This window comes from Pleurodeles waltl, chromosome 10, assembly GCF_031143425.1.
Source record: "Pleurodeles waltl isolate 20211129_DDA chromosome 10, aPleWal1.hap1.20221129, whole genome shotgun sequence".
Classification (NCBI taxonomy): Eukaryota; Metazoa; Chordata; class Amphibia; order Caudata; family Salamandridae; genus Pleurodeles; species Pleurodeles waltl.
In genome coordinates this window covers 921,514,818-921,540,058 of record NC_090449.1, presented here as the reverse complement: position 1 = coordinate 921,540,058, position 25,241 = coordinate 921,514,818, and the positions used below count along the sequence as shown (strand labels likewise).

The following is a 25,241-nucleotide window of genomic DNA, read 5'->3' as shown; positions in this document are numbered from 1 at the left end:
TGAAGCAAGAGCTAAATTCCTATCATCACCTAAGACATTTGACTACATCACGCTGCTCCTAATCAAGCCTCACTAGTTCCCTGTTGAGGACAGAATTAAATGTAAACTGTGGTGTCTAGCTTAAAAAGTCATCCATGTATGATGGCAAACTTTTCCTGGCTAATCCCTACCTTCAAAATGTCTAATTTCATTAGATTAATCACTTTCTGGAACTGCCTCCCACTTCTGGAATTCCCTAACTGTGGAGATGAGGACCTCAATTACCCTGAAGACCTGAAGACCTTTTCCCATCTTCTAAAGACTCATGGTTTTAGATTATGTCTGTCTCGTTGACTCTGATGTAAAGTAATTCTTAGGGTTTACAAACACCTATCCACTTGTATTCCCTATTCTGGTTCCTGTATATTTATGATCCCTCTCCTTGACCTTGTAACCTCTCTTACCCCTCTCACCAACTTCTTCTAACCTCCATCTTGCCCCTCCATCAATTTGAAGTTTTTTGTGTTCTGCTCTAGTTTATTGTATGATTTGTAATGGTATTATTGTTACTATGTAAAGCAGCTCTATGCCTCTTACTGCCCAACACTGTTAAATTAACAAATAATGTGTTACATAATACGTCTTTTTCAAATGTATCCATATTTCACAATGTGTGATAAAATAGATAGGTTTCTAACTTCTCCTAATTAATCTGAGCTTTGCTACAAATAAATATACTGTTGTGAAAGTCCCATTATCCTTATTATGAGTGCCCACCTCCAATGAAATTGCTGAGAAGCTAATAATCCAGGTCATTGTTTGCACAGCAGTTCTACTTCTGCTCAGTGTTCTGCTTTAGAAAGACCCTCCTGGATATGGCAACATACATTGTGGCATCACAATAGAAATATAATAACTCATTACAGCAGAATAACGATGTTGAATACTATTGACTATGGAAGTGTTAAAATTAGTAGTTAGTAAGAAAAATAGATATGTTTTTATATAGTTATTACAAATTCTAATGTGTTATATGATAGCTATGCTGCTCAAACATCACGTCAGTCTATGATCTTTTTGAACTACTTAGTTCTAAAATGGGCTGGGTAGATAAATGCATTTACAAACACACCACCTCTGCTTTATCATCAAATAACAACTGAATAATGGCACATTTAAGCCCTTACTCCAGGTTTGGACAGATCACCAACCCAGCAGCCTAACGCCAGACTCCACTAGCAACACTCAGCAACGTAATCAGCTGCATTTTGGATTTTGTTATAAGCTCATCTACAGATGTCCCTGACCAGAAAAACAGTAAGGGATGTAATGGGAAGGCAGTCCTTGTGGTCTATCCCATGGTTGAATTATCTTTCAAGGCTGCTCATTGCATAGATTTTCCTTTTATTATGGACAGGCGGTATGAACTTAGTTAACTGTGAAATAGTGAGTTGCTGATACACATTTGGATTATGCAACATGAGTGAGTGAATGTTTGGAGTAGGAGAAACATCAGTGAGTGTGTAAATTATATGAAGGTTTTGCAATGAACAAAAACCCTATTCAAACTGGGCAGGTGGAAATATTGTCATAAGAGCGTATAATTCCCTTCAAAATGGGCTTCTTATCAGGTATGCTCATCCTTCCCAAGGTGAATCACTCTCCAATCAATCATGCATGCATTTCTCTTTTTCTTGCTTTTTCTCTTACCTTGATATAATTTTTGAGACTGTTCCGAAATTTGTAGACATAATTAATAGTAGAAAAGCCATTATGAATATATTAACATTAAATTCTCCTTCATTATGTTTTGCTGAATCTAACTTCTCTGAGACAGTCATTAGGATCACAGATGTCCTTGAATAAAGTTGTAATGCAATCTCGGAACAGAGGTCAACTTTTTATTGCCTGCAAATGTCTGTTTTTTAATTGAATTCAAGAAAGCCTTTGTTGTTGAGGTGTGCCTCCATGTTTTTTTAATATGTACTTGAATGATGTTGCTTTGTGTTTGGAACGTTCTCTGTTCTGTGATTTGTATGCATTGTATTTTATATGTTTTTATGAACTCTGGTCGAAAAAAACCAATCGTTTAATTGATTACACTGATTACACTTAGCCAAGACGCTACGAAAGCCATGTAACTTGACAGAAGATAGCTTAAATAATAACAACGCTTAGGATTTATTAAAGTATTTGCTTTATGAAAATTTACTGTGAAAGTGCCAGGCTCTTTGGGCATCTCATTTCAGTGGTTGACTCAGGGCGGTAAAGCCAGTTCTTTTAAAAAGGAAGTAGGCTCATGTGAAGCACGTTGTGAAAGATGGTACCCACTCACCTTTTCCGTCATTTCATGAGAATGGTGAAGAGAATGCTCTCGTTCCAAGAACATCCTTCTTTGCTCAAAGCTGGCCAATCGGCATGTGAGCCATGATGACACGGTACACCCACTGATTCCAATACAAGCAAGAGACATGGAGGCAAGGTGTAGAGAGTATAGTGAGGATGTCTTCTTGGATAGAGCACGTACAAACTGGAAATTGAGTATTCCTCCAATAAGTCCACATATACAGCAGGCTGAAAACAGAATCATCTGTATGGGACAAGATGAGGCATGGCAAAGGCATGTCACAGTGTAGAATATAAAATATAAAGCAGCAAATCGTTTTAAAGTACAGAGAAAGAAATGCATTTGCCAGTACTTACAATCACATAATCCTGTATTATACAATTATTGTTCCAATTCGAAATCTACAGTTGCCTGACTTATTGGCTGTTACAAAAGTCCTTAATTCCACCACATATGCAACGAAATCCAACAACTCACGCTGAAGTGTATTGGTTGTGAATAACAATATTTATAGTACTAAACAACAAGTCTTAACAATAAACCATCAACAAATTATAACATATCTAAGCAAAGAAATAATACTGCATTCATGGTGGTGTAATCAATATTGTCAATGGTTCACAGAAGTATGTCACCAGTGATCTCAGAAGTAATTTCTGATGTCATATGCTACATAATGTGCGAGGTTATGAGAAGTCAATTTTTGGGACAAAATATGGATTTCACAGCTGGCGAGACTTACATCCTAAGTAGTGGACCCAACAAGTGAATTTAAGGTGTTTTTAGGTTTTGATATGATCCATCACGTAAGTTCAACTCTTTTTGTCAGTACATTTTTTAGGTTTGTCCCATGGGAATCTGACAGTATTTGCACAGTTTGAACCACAACTCTGTTACATTGTGTTTACTTCAGCGAATTGTCTCTATTGTTTAAAGAAACGGTAGTGGTTGGATGCCTGTGTGTCCTCTCTGGTCCTGCACCAGCCAGCCAACCTTCCAGCACCTAGAACCACCAACCCAAACATCCCAGACTTATGAGGCTGAGCTTGGCCACATGCCAGACTTTGCGGTCACACTGGGGTATCCTACCAAGTTTTAAATCTAACCACAGAAAAAGTAGTTCTTTTTTTTTTCCTTAGTCATGGCCAGTCTCAAACATACTTGTTTCACTTCACAGCAAAAAAACCTGTGCAGAACCCGATAAAATCAGCAAGGAATCGATTAATGGCAGGGATCCCCTTCTTAGCTAAAGTTATGGAAAATGTAGTCATTCTTCAACTCTGACATCATCTAGAAAGTAATGGACTGCTACAGAGTTCAGGTGTAGGCTATGAAATGGGTCAAAAACTTATTTCATGAATATGAATGCAAGGTGATTGAAAGTGACAGATCGGGGCTCTTGGACCTTTCCATCGTTTTTCACAGGTTGGACAATAGGATCCTGTTAAAGTGTTTCTGAAATATTTGTAGGGTGATGTCTTTTCTGCAGGCGAACATCGCACAATTGGAAGTTGAAGCATGAGAGCACCTCCAGTATATTTCAGCTGTGGTGTTCTAGAGTAATCTCTGCTTTCCCTCAGTGCTCTTTAATGTATGCATGCACCCACTTTACAATCAACATCAGATCACTACTGGACTTACTTGTAGTTTGGAAGATCCAGGACATCTGCCAACGAATGGTGTATGTACTTTTCACCCTCTTTACAGTGTAGACAGTATTATGCACTCTGAATAGTGTGTAAAGAACACCTGAAACTCCTTGTGAATGATTTGGCTATGAATAATCAATAACGAGCATAGGCAGCTAAAACCTCAAAAACTATCCCGGCGGCTGATGTCAAATGAATGATAATAGCTTTGATCATTTTCAAACTGCTCTACTGAAAAACTCTGGTCACTACCATATGTACGATGCAAATAGCACCATTCGAAGCTGTCCTCTCTGTATCTCTCCACCTTGTCGCCTCACAAAGGGTATGAAAACTCTGTCAGTGCCGAGTGCTACAAATGTAAAGTGCTAACTATTCAAAGAGGTAAAGGTGGATGGAAAATTAAGTTTATGGTGGAATAAAGAAGCAGATATGGAAAATAAGGCAACATGATGACTTCTGACGTCCTTGCTTAATCTTGCAAGATAATATCGACTTACTTAGAAATACCTCTCAGAACAGTTTAAGATTGGGGCATGCAATGTCTCAGATTTCTTGAGAGTAATGTATAGTCCAGCAATTCATGCTAGGAGGAAGAAGTGAGTAACAAATTATTTAAATGAAATGTGTTAGCTAATTATATAGAAACTAGAGTTAATTTAATATCTTCCTTATTTCCAATTTGAAATGCTATTTGTTTGAATATTGGTTTTGAGTATTTATACATATGGTACACATAGGCTGGAGGAAAGCTTGGGCAGTAATTAAATGTATGTGTTTATATGTTTATTTAGATATTTAACTGAGCATCGCATGTCAGTGTACAGCCATTTCACTGACATTTTCTGCTAGGCAAAAGTTGCAAGAATGCAAGTGCTGCTCTGAGCCTACAAGTGATGATGATTGTCAGGATGGTGAGGGTTGTAACACCATAAATGCTAGCAAGATCATCTTCTATGTCACCTCTGACTGGCATGACTTAGTCCATCAGCGGAGGGTTTGCCCTTTTTCAACCATTATATTATGAAAGCTTCCTTGGAGACCATGGACTTGATGTTCTTTTTTAAATGGATAATTTCGGTGAGATAAAAAAATGCAGTGGTCAGTCTGAGACAGTGGATGCCGGTGGCTTTAGCAGCTCTCAGTTTTGGGGACCAGCCCTTATTCTACCTACTGGGCTCTCTCACGGTACGGTCTCAAAGAGATAAACAAATGAAAAGCAGAAGGCCTCACTCTGTAGAAGCCTGATGCTTCTCTTGTTCTGGCCACAATGGCCTTCCCAATGCCAGGCTCTTGATTGCATGGCACACGCAACACTCAGTGGTTACATAGCCCAGGCCAAACATTGGGCTGGTTGCAACCTGCGCAGTACAGTTTAACTGGACAGGTGCAGTCACATCGTTATTGATTCTCCTCCTGCGCTGCCCACCTGTACAAGACCATCCTTGATGATGTATGATGAGCTGAAGAGTGGAGGGTCAAGGAGGTGTGGGGGTATTGGAGATATGAAGAACAGAGGGTATTTGGAGGACAGAGAGAGGGACATTCAGAACAGAGGAGACACGATTGGAAGAAGACACACAGCAGTCAGAAAGAAAGCTGAGGTGACCTGGACAAGAGGGATGCTTGAAGACTCTAGACATGTTCTAGGGGAGGAAACCTGTGCTGAATACAAAGTGAGAGGGATGGAGGAAGATGGAGACACAACAGTACTCTGCCCCAGGAGCGGATGCTTCTCGAGTATTGTCGGCAAACAAGAAGCAGTTGAGCAGGAAAGTTTTTGTCAGCCCCCAGGAGAACACAGATAAAAGTGCCAGCATTCAAATGTGTAAATGCATGTGCTCTGTATTTAATTTTATGAGAAGACCAGAGGCTCCTATTATGCTTTCTCAAATCTTGTAAATTTAATAGCAGCAGTCAAGCATAAACACAGAGAAAACAACAAATCCCATCAGGCGGAGGGTAACAGCCAATGGGATTAAAACAGTAGTATCAGAACAGATGATAACCAATCACAACAATACACCTCCAACAATAGCTCAACTTGACTGAGAACAGCCCTCTATTCTTGCTGCTCACAGTCAAGTTAAGTACTTTCATTACTTATTGTACTTTACTGAATCATCTTTCATTGTGATTGCTTTACTGTTTTAGTGTTTTAATGCACTTTTATAATTATTTCCAGGTGTGTGCGCTAGCCGGCATGTTGCCGCACTACATAACTGTTTCATCTGCACACTAGCTTGCACTACCACGAACTTCTCAGTCGGCGCGGGTCATTTATATGCACAACACGGAGTGAGAACTGATGCTACACTTACCGGTTTTACTTCTGTGCTGATAACAGAGTCACTCGGTTCCTTTCCTCGGCTGTGACTTCTGAAGCACCTGTTTTCACCTTCGGGTCAGAGCGAGCAGTAATCCTTCCCATATCGTTGTACCTGCAGTGTCTGTTCCTCCCTGGAGCGTGGCCTAAGCTCCTGTCTCACCCCTCTCCCTCCTTTTCCTCTGAGCTTCATCTGACGACCCCACCTACAGGCGGAGTTTGCCAAACCTTTCGTGGCTACAGAGTTTTTACCCTTTCCTGGTGATTTATTCATATATTTTTTCAGACATAAAAGCTCTTTAGCCTTTATTAACATATTTTATTAATTTAGTTATATTTCAGTTGACTTTAAATTTAACAATGGAGATTGACAGCTCTCCTCTAATTCATCAGGCTAATAAAGATGATGATTCCTTGAAGGATAATTTTAATGAATTTATTCATAATTCAGTAGAACAGGCAGTTTCTGCCTCTATGGATACATTTTCTAAGGATATTGAGAATTCCGTAATCAACATCATGTCAAAGAGTTTGTTGGCCCATTCTGCGGGGGATAGCAGAAAGTGCCCTTCGTCATCCTCAACTATGTTTCATACCAAAAAACCAGGGGGCATATTTATACTCTCTTTGCATCATTTTAGTGTCATTTATTTTTACTCTAAAACGGTACAAAGTTAACTCCATATTTATATTTGGATGATAGAGCCGTCTAGCATCAAAATATAGGGCTTAGCACCATATTGTGGATGCGGCATACTACCTTGCACTAATTAGATGCAAGGTAGGCATTTCCTTCCACAATATGACTCTAAAGCCCTAATGTCTGATTTATACTCTGGTGCATAAATGACATGTTAGGGGACCTGTGGACCCACTTTCATGGCTAAACACCATGGAAAGGGCACACAGGTGCCTACCCCAAGCCCCAGGAATACCCCATTAATAATGATAAATCATCATTTAGTAAATGTAAAATTAAAACCAAGCAGATTTCTAACCCAATTTTAATATCTCACATTCCTGATACGGATGACGATATAGGTGATGTTGATTCGGATAATGACAAAAATGGACAAGGAGATGCTGACATCATACCAAATTAATCCCCTAAGAAATCTAAGTCTGCGACTTTTGATTCTGCCAAACCCTTTTTGGTTTCTGATTTGGAAGGGGTTCCTATGTTCGACCCCAATGGCATACAACACCCTAATTCTATGGAGTGGTTTCCAGCACCACATAAGTGAATATATGGCTTCCAGACTATGCTCTCCTTTGGATAAACAAACAAGAGCTAAACTAAGATCTGAATGCCCACGTCCTTCTCTTTCCTTAAACGTTACAGCTACTCCAACTATTGCCCCAATCATCTTAAATTTATTTTCTAAGTTTGGCAAGGACCCACGTAAGGGTGTTTTAAGACATGGTCCACATGCCAGGACAAATTATTGGACATTGTGGGTCCCCTCACCCGTATTTCTGACTTGGCAGAAGCAGCAAGACTGAATAACATTCCTATAAACCCTGATGACCTTTCTTTATGGGTGCAACAAGCTTTTTGCCTTCTCACAAATGTCAACTCCGCACTCACTCATGAACGCAGGAAGGGTCGTCTATTGAAGCTGAACCCTAAATTGGTGAAGTTGGCGGCCATAGATCCGGGAATTAAGGCAGGCTGATCTTTTTGCAGAGATTCTTTTGTTGAAGATTTGAGCAAATATGCCTCCACCTTTGCTTTGTTGGATAAGGCCCAACAATCTCTAAGGAAAATGTTTTCACTGCAGGTTTTCTCCAGGGCCAGCAGATGCAGGAACTGCTTTGCCAGCCGATCCTACAACAATCAAAGTTTCAGAGGTTCCTTTAATCCATCCTTTCAAGAATTCAAGCCTTAGTTATATCAAAAGAGAGGCAGAGGTTTCAGTGGCAGAGGCTACAAAGTTTCCAGATATGTCTCTCAACCAATTGAGTCCAGTTTCTGGCCTTCTGCCAGTAGGAGGTCATATTCATCTGTTTCTTCCAAAATGGCGTACAATAACCTCAGATCCATGGGTTTTAGACACAGTCCAAGATTATGCTGTAGAGCTCTACTCAGAACCTTTTCAACAATACTTCCTCATCCTCTTCAATTCTCCACAGAAAGGTCATCCCTCATTCCTTTAGAGATTCAGTCTCTCTTACAAAAATACGCTATTTCTCCATGTCATCTCGACCAGTCCGGTTTCCTAGGCTCTATCTTTTTAGCATAAAATAAAAACAAGAAGATAAGATCAGTCATCAACTTCAAGCACTTCAACCAATTATTCATCTCAGAGACTTTCTTCTTCTTCATGATTGGATGATTTGCATGGACTTACAAGGTGCCTATCTTACCATCCTGATTCATCCTTTCTACAGGAAATATCTTAAATTTAAATGGCTAAGCCACCCTTATCAGTTTACATCTCTCCCTTTCACTCTATCATCAGCTCCTTGGTGCTTCACCAAACTAATGAAGCCCGTAGTCACCTTCCTCAGGGCTCAAGGAGTAAGAATGATTATTTATCTGGATGGCATCCTCATTATGAGCCAAGGTATTACCTCTCTACAGAATCATATTTATCTAACCTGTTCTTTCCTTTCAGATTTAGGTTTCCTGATGAACAAAGAAAAATCTCTTCTATCCCCAACTCAACAGATAGAATTTCTAGGTTTCCTCATAAATTCAAACTCAGCTTCTTTGCATCTTCCTTCAGCAAAATTAAAATCCATCAAATCCAAGATCCTGCAAACCTTACACAGCCCAGTAATCTCCTTCAGCGCTCTAGCAAGGATAGTGGGTGGACTCTCATCTTCAATTCAAGGTATATTCCCAGGTCCTCTTCATTATCGGGCACTTCAGAGATAAATAATCTGTCATCTACAAAAAGATCTTTTTTACTCAGACGACTTCTCGCTAGATTAAGACTCTTGTCTAGAGCTGCAATGATGGACAGACCATTTAGATGCCTGGAACAGCAGGACTATCTTTGCATCAGCCCCAGATCGTATGTTAGAATGAGATGCAAGATGCTCAGGTTGAGTGCCCGATGTGGACCAATATCGACTAGAGGTTCATGGTCATTAGATCAGTCCAAATTGCACATCAATTGTTTAGAGATGCTTGCAGGCTCCTTTGCCATCACAAGCCTTGCAAAGAACAGGGTTGGTTGTTCTATTCTTCTCCATATAGACAACATCTCTGAAGTCCAATACATAAACCACATAGGGGACACCAGAACCAAACCTCTAGCGGAACTGGCAAAAGCTTTCTAGAACCTTTGCCTGTTGCATCTTTCCGGGATCTTCTCCTGGGCCCTCTCAACCAACCTCACAATCTAATTCTAGACAATACCCTTACCCTCTCAGTCTGGAAAATATCTGGAGTTCCTAACCTTCCTTTCTTATTTTGACAGAAGCTTCCAACTACATCAGTCAATCTTGGGCTCCAGGAACAACAAAGGCTTACAAGTCGGCTTGGTCTTTATGGTCAAGCCTGTGTATGGGAAAACATAGCAACCCCTCTTCAGTGGATGTAGTCTTTACTGTTAACCTCTTAGCAGCTGAAGCCAGCAATGGTAAAACATATCAAATGATGAACCTATACAGATCAGCTATCTCTATTAACCACCCTTATATCAATGGAAAATCAGTGGGTAAACATCCACTCAGTTGTCGACTGTTAAAAGGAGTAAAGTTTTGTAATCCTCCTGTGCGTAAATATAGGTCATTGTGGGATGTGATTTTTGCTTTCAACCTATTTTTATCTTGGTCTGATAATATGTCTCTTTCACTTAAAATGTTATCAGCTACACTTACCATGTTGTTATGCTTGATATCCAATAAATGACTTTCAGATTCTAGAGCTTTGGATATTTCCTCTAGATAATTTACTCCAACAAGTGTTTTGTTAATTGTGCATAGACGTACCAAAACAAATATTTCCACTGTGTTTTATCCCTATTTTCCTGATCAACCCAAAGATTTGTGTGGGTCAATGCCTAAAAGTTTATGAACAAAAAAATGCTGATCTAAGAATGTCCTCAGCTACACAACTTTTGATCTCCTTCAGAAAACCTTATAAACCTGTTTCTTCCCCTATCCTGACACGTTGGGTTAAATGAATTATGCCCTAAGTGGGAATTGATACTTTCATCTATGGAGCCTATTCTTCCAGGGGAGCCATGCTTCTAAGGCCTTTTGGGTGGGTTCTCGTCTTGAGGACATTAAACATCAGCATATTGGTCAAACAACAATGGGGGTCATTCAGACCTTGGCGGACGGCGGAGGCCGTCCGCCAAGGTACCGCCGACAGATGACCGCACCGCGGTCAAAAGACCGCGGCGGCCATTCAAACATTTCCGCTGGGCCGGCGGGCGCTCTCCAAAAGAGCGCCCGCCGGCCCAGCGGAAATGCCCCTGCAACGAGGACGCCGGCTCAGAATTGAGCCGGCGTAGTTGCAGGGGTGCGACGGGTGCAGTTGCACCCGTCGCGTATTTCAGTGTCTTCAAAGCAGACACTGAAATACTTTGTGGGGCCCTCTTACGGGGGCCCCTGCAGTGCCCATGCCATTGGCACTGCAGGGGCCCCCAGGGGCCCCGCGGCACCCCCTACCGCCATCCTGTTCATGGCGGGTTTCCTGCCATGAACAGGATGGCGGTAGGGGGTGTCTGAATCCCCATGGCGGAGGAGCGCGCTCCGCCGCCATGGAGGATTCAATGGGGCAGCGGTAAACCGGCGGGAGACCGCCGGTTTACCCTTTCTGACTGCGGCTGAACCGCCGCGGTCAGAATGCCCTTGGGAGCACCGCCAGCCTGTTGGCGGTGCTCCCGTGGTCGGTGACCCTGGCGGTCACCGGCCGCCAGGGTCAGAATGACCCCCAATGTGTCTAAAGTGTTTTATTGCAAAACTGTACATACTGTTTCTTCTACTTTTATTAATTTGCTTTGAACAAGCATAATATTAGCCTCCTGTCTTGTCATAAAATGTAGATTTTCCTAGAAATTTATGAAGGAAAGTCTAAATTTTATTAAAGACACAGAGGTCAGTATTTTCCAAACACAAAATTTATTAATTTCATTTTGTTTTCTCCCTCCCTTTCAGCAACTACTACGACTGCATCGTCCTTCACCGAATTTGTCTTCACTTTCTTACTTTTCCTGCATCAGTGTTACACATTCTATAGATCATAATGGGATTCCAGATTATCCAATTTCTTAACTTTCCATTATCAGTTCTACATTTATGAACTTTTGCCAAAAACCTTTTTCTATAATTATGGCTCTTAATATCATTTCTACTATATTTTCGCTGTTCAATTCTGTTTGACACCTCACACAAGAAAAGAGGGCTGTTCTCAGTCAAGCTGAGCTATTATTGGAGGTCTATTGTTGTGATTGGTTATCATCTGTTCCGATACTACTGTTTTAATCCCACTGGCTGTTACCCTCCACCTGATGGGATTTGTAGATTTCTCTGTGTTTATCCTTGACTGCTGCTATTAAATTTGCAAGATTTGAGAATGCATAATACTCGCCTCCAAGTCTTTACTAAAATTAAGACTTTCCTTTATAAATTACTAGGAAAATCTGAATTTTATTGCTGAAGGTGCTTCTATGTGATACTGAAAATGGTTCACCGAGAAACAGTGATTTGTCCAAAATTGTTTCGATGTTGGAATTTGAGTGGAATTCAGAGCTCTGTTTCATGGTTGTACAGTGGGCAATCTTATGTTTCCTAAAATTTCAATACTGACCTGGTTGTTGTTCCTTCTGTTTCAGAAAGAAAAGAGTTAAGGCAAAAAAGATGTCTCCTTCACTCTGATGACCTTCCTCTCATTAATTACCATTTTGTTGACTTACATCACTGCACACGTTTTTGTTTTTTTAACATAATTAATTTTCCTCCTGCCACGTAAGTATTAAGTGCGGGAATACTACATTACCAAATATGGCAGAATACAGATTCCAGGGCTGAGGGTGCCCCGTTGATTTGCAGTGGAACATTACAGCTTGGTTTGGGCTGGTGGTGCATAGTCTACTGGGTGTGTGAGATTTAGGTTGTGATGCAGTATGGTGATTGGTTGCATGCCTACTTGTGCTGGGTGTGGCATTATACTTCAATGTTTAGGGATCTGCTATTATTCTTGTGCTTGTCCAAGCCTGTATTTACTGATTGTCCCCAGCTGTGGCCCATCCCTACCAACACAGGGGCCATGCCCCTCACCTTTTGCTGCAGAAGAAGAGTGTATTTCAGGCTGAGCAAAGGTCAGCCTGGCTCTCTTTTTGTTCAGATCAGGCAGCCAAGAACTATACATGTCTTAAATGCCCAAGTGCCTGACTGTCTTAGCTGACAAAAGTGCATTGAGGCCCTCCTCCTCTTGATGAGGGTGCATCACTGAGCGCCTCGGACTAGAGGGCTTCAGTTTTAAGCCATGAAGTGCCCAGGACCGAGTATCAATCAGTGACACGGTGTCACAGAGTGAGGTGGAGTCAGTTGTCTCACTGGCCCCATCTCATTCTGTGACAAGCGAGGGATTGCTGCGTCTTCTCATTGGCTGACCTAAGGTCAGCCAGTGAAAAGAGGGAGCAGTTCCAACCCTCCAGGGACCTCCAAGGTGTTCCTGTCTGGGAGTTGCAAGTTAGGTAGGTTTTATGTTTTTGAAAGTTTGGTGTATGTGCGTGAGTTCATGCATGTATAAATGTATGAATTTGTTGTGAGTGAGTGTTGTGAACGGGGAGTGTGAGCTCATTTGTGAATGCATGTGTGTGAGTGAGTGTACATGTGTGTGAGTGGTCCGCCCGCCCCCCTCCCTGACAAAATTATCAGCTGCCACTGCTTTTTAATGAGGTCAGGTGTCCTGTGCGTTTGGTATGTAGAGTGTATTAGCAAGAAGGATGGGCCTGGCTGTAGGAGGCTGGCCTGTTTTGTAGTGGGTAACTAAGGTACTTACACCTTATACCAGGTCCAATTATCCCTTATTGATGAAATGTAGGCAGAGTCTGGAAGCCAGGCTCCCTATGGGTAGCTGTAGCTGAGCAGCTAAGGCTTATCTAGGAGGATGCAAAGCTCATGCAATACCACTGTAGTCACACAGTACTCACACACATGAAAGAAAATACTCAGTGTTACAAAAATAAAGGTACTTTCTTTTGGTGACACAAATGCCAAAAATACCATAGAGACTATACTCCCTTAGGAGGTAAGTAATACACAAATTATAAACACTAGTATGCAGAAATAGCTGTAAAAACAGTTAGAAAACAGTGCAAATAGCGAAAATCACAATAGTTAGAAACAGGCCTGGGGGAACACAAACCATAAACTAAGAAAGTGGAATGCGAATGTCGTCATCCCACCTAGGCATGTGTAGTGTGAGAGGGGTGCCAGGAGTATTAGAAAACAGCAAAAGTAAGTAATAGAACCCACCCCAGAGTCCAGGAAAGCAGGAGTAAATCGCAGTAACTTCCTAGAACACACAAGAACACGAGAAAGAAGATTATGCAAGAACTAGAAGAGACTGCAAAACACCAACGATGGATCATGGACCTGAAGATCTGTGGAAGAAAGGGACGAAGTCCAAGAAGCACTGAAGAGTCCAGGGAGAACAGGAACCAATGCTAACCTGGATGAAGGTGTAAAAGAAGAACCACAAGGGAAGAACAACAGTCAGTACTGCACCCAAGAAGACAGATGCGGGTTCCTGGTTGGTGCAGATCATGTTCCATGCCGGATGGATGATTGCAGTCTGGTTTGCATTGCTGGATTCTGGCAACAAGACTTGGCACACGCAAAGCTCACTGTTAGCGGAAAATGGCGCTGCCTGGGACCAGGGGGGATCTGGTGGACTGTACCCAGGAGGAGGAGTCAAAAGGGGCTCTCAGCAACTCAGAGAGCCCTCAGAAGACCAGGCAATGCACACAGGAGTCCCACAGCATGGGGACAAAGAATTTGCAAAAGGAGGCCCATGCAGCACTGCAACAAAGGGACTCACGCTGCCGGAAAACCACGCAGGAAGCTGTGCATCGCAGGAAGGCGTGCTGGGTGCTGGGGCCTGAGCACGGTGCACAAAAAACTTCATGGAAGGATGGCTTGGCAACTGCAAAACACATGGTGCACGGAGGTACTGTCTTGCATGGGGAGGCAAGCTCTTACCTCCACCAAAGTTGGACAGCTGGACGTCAGGACCATTGGGACCACTTCAGTCCACCACCCATGATGCAGGATTGACGCAGCTTGTCAGGAGAGAGGTCCCACGCAACCAGTTCTTGTTGCAGGAGGTGCCTGCTGAAGCAGTGGAGTGGCTCCTTCACTCCAAGGGAGATTCCTTCATTCTTCTGGTGTAGGCTGAAGACAGGCTGTCCTCTGAGGATGCATGACCAGAAAACTGTTGCAGTTGCTGGCAGGAGCTGAAGATACAGGGCCTCATTACAACATTGGCGGGCAGCGGTTGTAACCGATGTGCCAATGTGACCGCACTCCCGCCGTGCCCATTATGACATCCCTGCTGGGCCGGCGGGTGGAAACTGAGTTTCCTCCCGCCGGCCCAGCGGGGATGTGGGCCGCAACATGGGAGCTGGCTCCAAATGGAGCCGGCGGTGTTGCGGCCGTGCGACGGGTGCAGTGAAATGATCAGTGAAAAGCTGTGTGGGGCTGTGCCAGGGGGCCCCTGCACTGCCCATGCGACTCCCCTTTCTGCCAGCCTTTCCATGGCGATTCCTACCGCCATGGAAAGGCTGGCGGGAAGGGGACTCGTAATCCCCCGGGCAGCGCTGCAAGCAGCGCTGCCCTGGCAGATTACAACCGCCGGGACCACCGTGGCGGAAAACCACCGGTCCTGGCGCTGCGTACGCCGGCGCTTCTGCTGCGGTCGAAATAGGCAAGATTGCACCGCCAGCCTGTTGGCGTGGCAATCACCAAAACAGCCCTGGCGGGCTTTGACCGCCAGGGTTGTAATGAGGGCCACAATGTTGCAGAAGTCGTCTTTGCTTCTTTGTTGTAGTTGCAGAGTTCTTGCAGGGTCGAGATGCAGTTCCTTCGGTAATAAGGTGAAGTAAATGATGCAGAGGATTCCTGCTGAAGCCCTGCAATCCGAATCTGAAGAACCACCCAAGAGAGAGACCCTACATAGCCCTGAAAGGGGGATTGGTCAGCTAAACAGGTAAGCACCTACCAAGGGAGGGCTCTGACTTCACCTGCTGGCACTTGCCACTCAGATGCTCCCAGAGTGCCCTGCCAACTTGGAATTCAAGATGGCATAACCCAGGGACCCTCTGGAGGAGCTCTGAGCACCACCCCTGGGGTGGTGATGGACAGGGGTGGGTCACTCCCCTTTCCTTTGTCCAGTTTCACACCAGAGCAGGGACTGGGGGTCCCTGAACTGATGTAGACTGGATAATGCAAAGAGGGCACCATCTGTGCCCTTCATAGCATTTCCAGAGGCTTGGGGAGGCTACCCCTCCAAAGCCTGTAACACCTATTTCCAAAGATGAGGGTATAACACCCCTCTCCCAAAGGAAATCCTTTGTTCTGCCTTCCAGGCCTTGTGCTGCTCAAGCAACAGGAGGGCAGAAACCTGTCTGAAAGGTGGCAGCAGCTGGGGCTGCATGGAAAATCTCAGAAGGCTGGAATGGTAATACTGGGGGTCCTCTAAGGAGCCCCCAGAGTGCATGGAATCATACAACTAGTGCTTGCAAAAGCATTGGAGTGTGATTCCAAGATGTTTGATACCAAACATGCCTATGTTTGGAGTTACCATTATGTAGCTGGACATAGGTAGTGACCTATGTCCAGTACACGTGTAAAATTGGCATGCCCAAACTCGGGAAAATGGTCCTGGAGGTCGTTGGGGCACCTCTGCTAGTGCAGGAGTACCCTCATGCACAGGTACTCTGCACCCTGCCCTCAGGGCTGAAGGGCCAGCTACAAGGGTGACTTATAAGTGACCTTGTGCAGTGTAAATGGCAGTGAAAGAATGCATGCAGCTTTTCACGCAGGCTGCAATGGTAGTCCTGCAGATGCCTTTGAATGGACTCCCTGTGGGTGGCAAAAGAAATGTTGCAGCCCATAGGGATCCCCTGGAACACCCATTCCCTGGGTATCTAGGTTTCATATACTAGGGACTTATAAGGGGGCACCAGCATGCCAAACCTTGTCTCACACCCCTTATTTAGAGTTGGACAGACTGTAAGCATTTCTTACAATGAAGCCCCCATTGACTTCCTCAAAAGAATACTTCCTCTGATAGGCTGATGGAGAGAAGACTGTCAGAGGAAGGACTTTACATTGTCTGTCCAACTTAAGGTGGGAGCTGTAAAGTCTTTGCCACTGTAATGGCATCCTTTCTTGTAGGAATGTTCCCAACTGGTACTCAACATCATCGTAGTTGACCTGTATTGACATATTACTTCTGTGCAGGGGTTTGCATATGTATGCTGTGTTATACGCATTTACTGCTTGACACTTAATATAAAAGATTTAAACCCCCCCAAAAAACAGAAGAAAACAACAAATGTACCAACATTATTTACAGTTAGAGGCAATGAGGAGTAAAATACATTTCTTTTTCAGCATTGTTATTTCCCTGTGATGTCATCCGTTTCTTTTTTGTTATTGTGTTCCTTATGGAAAACAGACATTATGGTTAGGAAAATGTTAGCTATACTTTGAAATCCCCCATTTGAGGGCATTGGCTGCAGTGGCACCATTCGTAAAACCCAGCTTAACAACTTGCCTCCACTCCAATGTATTTAACAATCCTGGCAGAATGCCTAGGACTTGATTTATAGTATCACTATTGCTATGAAAACGAGCACTGACAAAGCCATTAGGTCTGGCGACGTCCATCAGCCTTTTGACAATTCTTGTTTTTACATGGTTTTTGTAAAACCTTATTGTTTGGGAAGCTGTTGGGCCCTCATGAATCTAAAAAAGGACATTGGTTAATGGCAAAAATGTTGTTGTGGTCTCAAAAAAGCACACATTCTCATAGTACTCCCTGGCACCGAAGAGAACTAGGTTGTGTGTGGATGTGCTACTTGTGAAAGGTCAGCAAGCCCTAACTCAATGGAAAGTCAGCCAGTTGTTGAAGTGGAATTTACACCTGCACCTTGATTAATGCTTGAGTTGGTGGATAAAGAAAGTTGAATGACACAATCACAGACTAATTAATGAAGTTTACATGAAAACCCCCATAATCCCTATAACCCCTAGAAGTAACTATGATATACTCATTTTAGAAAATCAAAAGATCTTGGCTAATGCAGACTTGAAAAAGCCAATAGTTCTGGCATTGGCTGCCAGCTTCTTGCTTTTAGGAAAGAAGGAGAAAGAAGGAAAGAAAGAAGGAAGTCACTAGTTCAGATTATAATGTTTTACATTTTGAAGTTAAGTTGCTGTAAGGTTGAAAAATTATGTTAAGACAGTTTTAGGTACAAAACATGTCTAATATACATTTCGATCTCTATGAAAAGATAAACATATATATGTGTAAATTTAATCAAAAATATTTTGCCAGAGGAGGTATGTAAGAAATATATTTACTTGTACTAGAGGTTCAAAGGGTCAACCAAATGCATTGAAAAGTTTGGCTACAATAGTGCATTTTGTATAGGATGTACTTGGTGAGGGCGGCCAGTGGTAACACTTTGTACATTTATGTCCATATTATAAAAAATAAAGAATATTTCCATATTTGCAGTATTTGTTTATTGCCACAATTAGGCTCCAGACAATCCAACCTTTTTTGGCTTTGTCACATGTAGGCCATCCTGATATGTCATTGAAAAAATAACTGCTTTGAATAAACAAGTGCCAAGATCAGTTTTCTAACGATTTGTCGAGAATGATCTAGTAGCTCAACTTGATTTAACTAATTTTACTCAAATTTTCTTAAGATTGTCATACTAATAGTGTTGTAAGACAATATTTGAATATTTGTTACATGCCCACTCGCCAAGAGATTAATAGTTCCTTGTTTTTAAAGATATAAATAAAGTGAAAATCCTGGTTCCTTCGGTTGACTGAGAATATATTTTGACATATGCATGTACAGAAGTAATCACTTTGCGCATACAGAATGTAAGACTTTTTCTCTCAGTTTGAACGTGAAGAGTTTGCTATAACAGCGCTCTGGAGGTACATATAAGTTTTGCTTGCTTTCCTTTAATCAAGTGGCAAACCCATAATCTAGAGAACATTCATTGTTTTGACTTGAGACTTTTCTGAATTTAGTTACATAACTGAAACAGCTGGAAACACATTCTAGGAATAATTAAAGGAATTAGCTTTAGCTTGAGTTTTTATATCGAAGTCTTGTATGTAGAAACAACAGCTAACATTAACACAAATTGCCTTTAGTTAGAATAAATAACAATTGAAAGTGGGAGGTAGCAGCACTACCCAGTAATTCCTTGGTTTTTAATATGGCTCTACAGCCCTCAGCAATTGTAATATGTTCTAATGATAAAATAGACTTTAGAATTGTCTCTTATTGGGAGGTGGTATTTTACTCACTCTAGACAATCCACAATAACCTATTCCTAGAGATCTTGATCCAGCAGATACATTTGTCAACTTTTCAGTTTAAAATACAAGTTGGACAAAGTTTTTCTTAATGCCCAAAAGTAATTAGGAAGGGTGATTATGTTTTTCATACATTTGAATGGGATGCAAAACATTCAGCTCACCTAAAGATTGTGATCACAAGTAATATAAGGACCTGAATTAGTATCAATCTAGAGAGGTCTAATAGAATAGTAAGTACGAATTTCATCATAGGCAGGTTTTGCATCCTAGGACTAGATGTACAAAGAATACAATTTGAGATTACCAAATAGTTATTTTCAGAGAATCGCTACTTGGTAATTGCTCTTAGTAATGTACACAGGGGCTATTTAGCCCCTAGACCTACCTCATGAATATTAATGAGCTAGGTCACAATTTGTAATCCACTAAGTTTTGCTGTCATCACAGGAATGGTGGCCTGCTGGGGTCAGCAGATCACCATGCCTGTGATTGCTTTTAAATAAAGGGAAAGTTGGATGCATGTTTGTTTGTTTCATTTTTAGGAGTAGGCTGTGGTTCTTTGGACCACCGTCTGCTCTTAATTTTTTTTAACCATTCTTAAAAAGGAAGGGCTCCTGGGGACCCCTACCTATTTGTGAATGGGTTACTGTTGGAAAATGGGTTATTGGTAAGGGCAGGTAGGTACCTACACTTAGCAATAGGCCACTAACCTCCACTAAGGTCCAGTTAGGTCTCAGTAAATTAACCCCAGCTCAACCCTTGGTAGCTTGGCAACCAGCGTCAGGGCTTAACTTAGGAGACAGAGTGTAAAGCATTCAAATATCACAAAACAGTAATTAAATAAAACACAGGAAACAGTTTAAAAATCCAAAACCAATTTATAAACATAGATCATATTTTTATCTTTAAAATGACACCAAAATGAATAAAATCGGATAAGGGGAACCGGAGATATGAATTTTTAAAGAATTGTTTTTTTTTTAGCGCCTAGAAACAAAAAGCGCCAATCGGGTCATCTGGTTGCACCTCGACCGGGGCAAAGTCAAAGTTTAAGGCCGACCGCGATGGAGCCCGGCTCGGCTACAGGCCGCAGGAGGCCTCGGTTAAAAGTTTACCTTCACACTTAGGGGGTCATTCTGACCCCGGCAGGGGTCGGCGGTAGCACCGCCAACAGGCTGGCGGTGCTCCGCCGGGCATTCTGACCGCGGCGGTACAGCCGCGGCCAGAAACGGAAAGTCGGCGGTACACCGCTGCCCATGGGAATCCGCCATGGGGATTCCGACCCCCTCACCGCCATCCTGTTCCTGGCGGTTCCTGCACATCCTCCACTCCGGCGGCTCCATTCGGAGCCGGCATCCTCATGGAGGGGTGTTTCCCACTGGGCTGGCGGGCGGCCTTTTGGCGGTCGCCCGCCAGCCCAGTGGGAAACCCAGAATACCCGCGGCGGTCTTTTGACCGCGCAGCGGTATTCTGGCGGTTCCCTCCAGGCGGGCGGCTCCCGCCACCCGCCGGGGTCAGAATGACCCCCTTAGTCTCTTTTTCGAAGATTTTCTTCAGCGGGACGAACCTGCCAGTCCAATCCGACCTCCTGGAGCCCTTCTCCAGATATGCGATGCGGGAATCCTCGGTGGAGATTTTTACCTTCGGACTTAGTAGTTTTTTCGAGGTGAAAATCCTTCGACCGGGGTAAACCTGGATCTTGATCCGACGTCCATGGAGCCCTCCTCGGATACGCTGGCTGGGAGGTCCCGGTCAACTTTTTACCTTCAGACCTAGGGCCAGATGTAGGTAGGTAAAAAATAGCGACTCGCAATTTGCGAGTATGTGCGACTCGCAATTTGCGAGTCGCTAACTGCAATGCAGGTAGAAAGTGCGAGGACAATTTGCGACTCGCACACGGAGTCGCACGGCAGATAGGGAGTCCGCTGTTTGCGAGGTCGCTTTTTGCGACCGCGCAAAAAACAGACTCACAATTTGCGAGTGGGTGTCGCAAATTGCGCCTGTGCTGAAAATTTAAAGCAGGTGCTGCAGAACACTCTGGAAATCACTACAGAACACTCAGGAAAACACTTCCTGGCACATGATGATGACATCACAGCCAGGAAGTTTACAAATACACCTGGGAGGAGGGAGGACCACACCCTTTTCAACTGCAGCACAACTAACAAACAGAGCTCCAGCAACCATGGCTGACACTCCCAGGAAAAGGAAGCTAAAGTTTGCTGAGAAGGAGTTGGAGGTGCTAACAGATGAGTGCTGTCAGCACCACGACGAGCTGTTTGGCAGGGCAGCCCTCACTGTGCCAGACACAGAAAAAAAATAGAATATGGCAGGATATCCAGGACAAGGTCAACTCCCTGGTGGTCAGCCACCGGAGTGTGGAAGAACTTAAGAAAAGGTGGTATGACCTGCGCTCCCGGACCAAGGAGAGGGTGGCAGAGCGGCTCCGGGAGATGAGAGGCACAGGAGGGGGACCATTGATGGTACTACCACCCACACCCCTGGAGGAAAGAGTAGAGGAGACCCTTGAGCCTGAGGCTGTCAGTGGAATGGGAGATCTGGACACCTCTGAGCCAGGACCATCAACCGGTGAGTACCATGTGATATGCATGTACCCCCATCAATGCCATACCTCCACCCACCTTGTACACAGGGGCATGCACAACCAAGATAGCTCCATTTCAGAGTAGCAAACACCAGAATGATGCATTATGGGCAATGTAGTCAAGTAGGCAGTTCATAGGCAATAGTTTATTAGGAAGTCAATAACAGATAGTAGACACTGACAGTGTGTTCCCTATGTCCCACAGGTCTCCCACAAGACACCCCCACCAGCCCAAGCAGCCAGGGGTCAATGGTCAGCCAGCACAGAGAGGAGACAACAGGACCAGCCACCACTGCTCCCTGCACCACCCACACCATGCCCTCTCTGGAAACACCTGTTGCAACAGTGGTGTGCGAGCCTGCACCAGGTACAAACCAGAGTGCCACGTCAGACAATACAGGGCCTCCACCGCTGCGCAGGCGACGTAGGATGACAACAGCAGAGCAGCAGGCAGAGTCAGGGCATGCCTCCACAACACCAACAGAGGCCCAACTGCTACGGGGTCAGCGCCTGCAAAACCAACAGTTAAGGACGATTAGTGGGGTACTGCAGCGCATTGAAAGAAATCATGCCATAAGTATGCAGCAGGTGCATTCGGAATTGCAGGTTATTGGTAACAACACGGGTGACCTAGCACTGTCTATGCGCAAACTGGTGGCAGGACTGCTAACACAGAGTGACAGTGCACGACGCAGGGACCGCCAGCTGCTGCAACGCCTGGACAGGATGGCCTCCTCTATAGTTAGGCTGGCTGTTAACACAACAGGGCTGTCTAGGCGAAGAGTCAGCCTCCAGGTGGACATCGGCCACTTTGCGGTGATGTGGCACGGGGACTGGGCCGGATCAACCATGCAAGAGACCTAATGGAGGCACAGCAGGTGGCCAGGGGCACAGGCGACACCCCACAGGACAGTGAGGAGGGCTCCACTGTCAGCAGTGTCTCTGCCGGTGACACCAGGGTGCTACGTAGTGGAAGCACAAGGCAGAGCACTGCTGACCCACCTAGTACCAGCCAGGCTGGCCGAGCCGGCCGTAGGGTGTGAGCTCCACACTGTCCCTGGGGTTGGGGCACATGATGATTCCTGCTGAAGCCCTGCAATCCGAATCTGAAGAACCACCCAAGAGAGAGACCCTACATAGCCCTGAAAGGGGGATTGGTCAGCTAAACAGGTAATCACATACCAAGGGAGGGCTCTGACTTCACCTGCTGGCACTTGCCACTCAGATGCTCCCAGAGTGCCCTGCCAACTTGGAATTCAAGATGGCATAACCCAGGGACCCTCTGGAGGAGCTCTGAGCACCACCCCTGGGGTGGTGATGGACAGGGGAGGGCCACTCCCTTTTCCTTTGTCCAGTTTCACACCAGAGCAGGGACTGGGGGTCCCTGAACTGATGTAGACTGGATTATGCAAAGAGGGCACCATCTGTGCCCTTCAAAGCATTTCCAGAGGCTTGGGGAGGCTACCCCTCCAAAGCCTGTAACACCTATTTCCAAAGATGAGGGTATAACATCCCTCTCCCAAAGGAAATCCTTTGTTCTGCCTTCCAGGCCTTGTGCTGCTCAAGCAACAGGAGGGCAGAAACCTGTCTGAGAGGTGGCAGCAGCTGGGGCTGCATGGAAAATCTCAGAAGGCTGGAATGGTAATACTGAGGGTCCTCTAAGGAGCCCCCAGAGTGCATGGAATCATACAACTAGTGCTTGCAAAAGCATTGGAGTATGATTCCAAGATGTTTGATACCAAACATGCCTATGTTTGGAGTTACCATTATGTAGCTGGACATAGGTAGTGACCTATGTCTAGTACACGTGTAAAATTGGCATGCCCGCACTCGGGAAAATGGTCCTGGAGGTCGATGGGGTACCTCTGCTAGTGCAGGAGTACCCTCATACACAGGTACTCTGCACCCTGCCCTCAGGGCTGAAGGGCCAGCTACAAGGGTGACTTATAAGTGACCTTGTGCAGTGTAAATGGCAGTGAAAGAATGCATGCAGCTTTTCACGCAGGCTGCAATGGTAGTCCTGCAGATGCCTTTGAATGGACTCCCTGTGGGTGGCAAAAGAAATGTTGCAGCCCATAGGGATCCCCTGGAACACCCATGCTCAGGGTACCTAGGTTCCATATACTAGGGACTTATAAGGGGGCACCAGCATGCCAAACCTTGTCTCACACCCCTTATTTAGAATTGGACAGACTGCAAGCATTTCTTACAATGAAGCCCCCATTGACTTCCTCAAAAGAATACTTCCTCTGATAGGCTGATGGAGACAAGACTGTCAGAGGAAGGACTTTACATTGTCTGTCCAACTTAAGGTGGGAGCTGTAAAGTCTTTGCCACTGTAATGGCATCATTTCTTGTAGGAATGTTCCCAACTGGTACTCAACATCATCGTAGTTGACCTGTATTGACATATTACTTCTGTGCAGGGGTTTGCATATGTATGCTGTGTTATACGCATTTACTGCTTGACACTTAATATAAAAGATTTAACCCCCCCCAAAAAACAGAAGAAAACAACAAATGTACCCACATTATTTACAGTTAGAGGCAATGAGGAGTAAAATACATTTCTTTTTCAGCATTGTTATTTCCCTGTGATGTCATCTTTTTCTTTTTTGTTATTGTGTTCCTTATGGAAAACAGACATTATGGTTAGGAAAATGTTAGCTATACTTTGAAATCCCCCATTTGAGGGCATTGGCTGCAGTGGCACCATTCGTAAAACCCAGCTTAACAACTTGCCTCCACTCCAATGTATTTAACAATCCTGGCAGAATGCCTAGGACTTGATTTATAGTATCACTATTGCTATGAAAACGAGCACTGACAAAGCCATTAGGTCTGGCGACGTCCATCAGCCTTTTGACAATTCTTGTTTTTACATGGTTTTTGTAAAACCTTATTGTTTGGGAAGCTGTTGGGCCCTCATGAATCTAAAAAAGGACATTGGTTAATGGCAAAAATGTTGTTGTGGTCTCAAAAAAGCACACATTCCCATAGTACTCCCTGATACCGAAGAGAACTAGGTTGTGTGTGGATATGAATTTTTAAATAATTTTTTTTTTTTAGCGCCTAGAAACAAAAAGCGCCAATCGGGTCATCTGGTTGCACCTCGACCGGGGCAAAGTCAAAGTTTAAGGCCGACCGCGATGGAGCCCGGCTCGGCTACAGGCCGCAGGAGGCCTCGGTTAAAAGTTTACCTTCACACTTAGGGGGTGATTCAGACTATGGCGGACGGCGGAGGCCGTCCGCCATAGTACTGCCGCCAAATGACCGCACCGCGGTCAAAAGACCGCGGCGGCCATTCAGACATTTCCTCTGGGCCGGCGGGCGCTCTCCAAAAGAGCGCCCGCCGGCCCAGAGGAAATGCCCTTCAACGAGGACGCCGGCTCAGAATTGAGCCGGCGTAGTTGCAGGGGTGCGACGGGTGCAGTTGCACCCGTCGCGTATTTCAGTGTCTGCAAGGCAGACACTGAAATACTTAGCGGGCCCTCTTACGGGGGCCCCTGCCGTGCCCATGCCATTGGCATGGGCATGGCAGGGGCCCCCAGGGGCCCCGCGGCACCCCCTACCGCCATCTTGTTCATGGCGGGTTTCCCGCCATGAACAGGATGGCGGTAGGGGCTGTCAGAATCCTCATGGCGGCGGAGCGCGCTCCGCCGCCATGAAGGATTCCCCCGAGCAGCGGTAAGTCGGCGGGAGCCCGCCGACTTGCCGCTTCTGACCGCGGCTGAACCGCCGCGGTCAGAATGCTCGTGGGAGCACCGCCAGCCTGTTGGCGGTGCTCCCGTGGTCGGT

At 44.6% G+C, this 25,241-nt stretch overlaps 1 protein-coding gene across 4 annotated transcripts in view; it reads right to left on the bottom strand.

The window, feature by feature from the left end:
- The window catches only part of TMEM196 (transmembrane protein 196), a 297,345-nt gene that overhangs the window by 68,648 nt on the left and 203,456 nt on the right, over window positions 1-25,241 (bottom strand). For all 4 annotated transcript variants that reach the window (XR_011199188.1, XM_069211688.1, XM_069211690.1 and 1 more), the window contains exon 3: window positions 2,315-2,569. Coding sequence is in view for 3 of the 4 variants with exons in the window: in XM_069211688.1 (XP_069067789.1) it covers window positions 2,315-2,569 (255 nt within the window). In the remaining variant the exon portion in view is untranslated. The remainder of the gene's footprint in view (window positions 1-2,314; window positions 2,570-25,241) is intronic.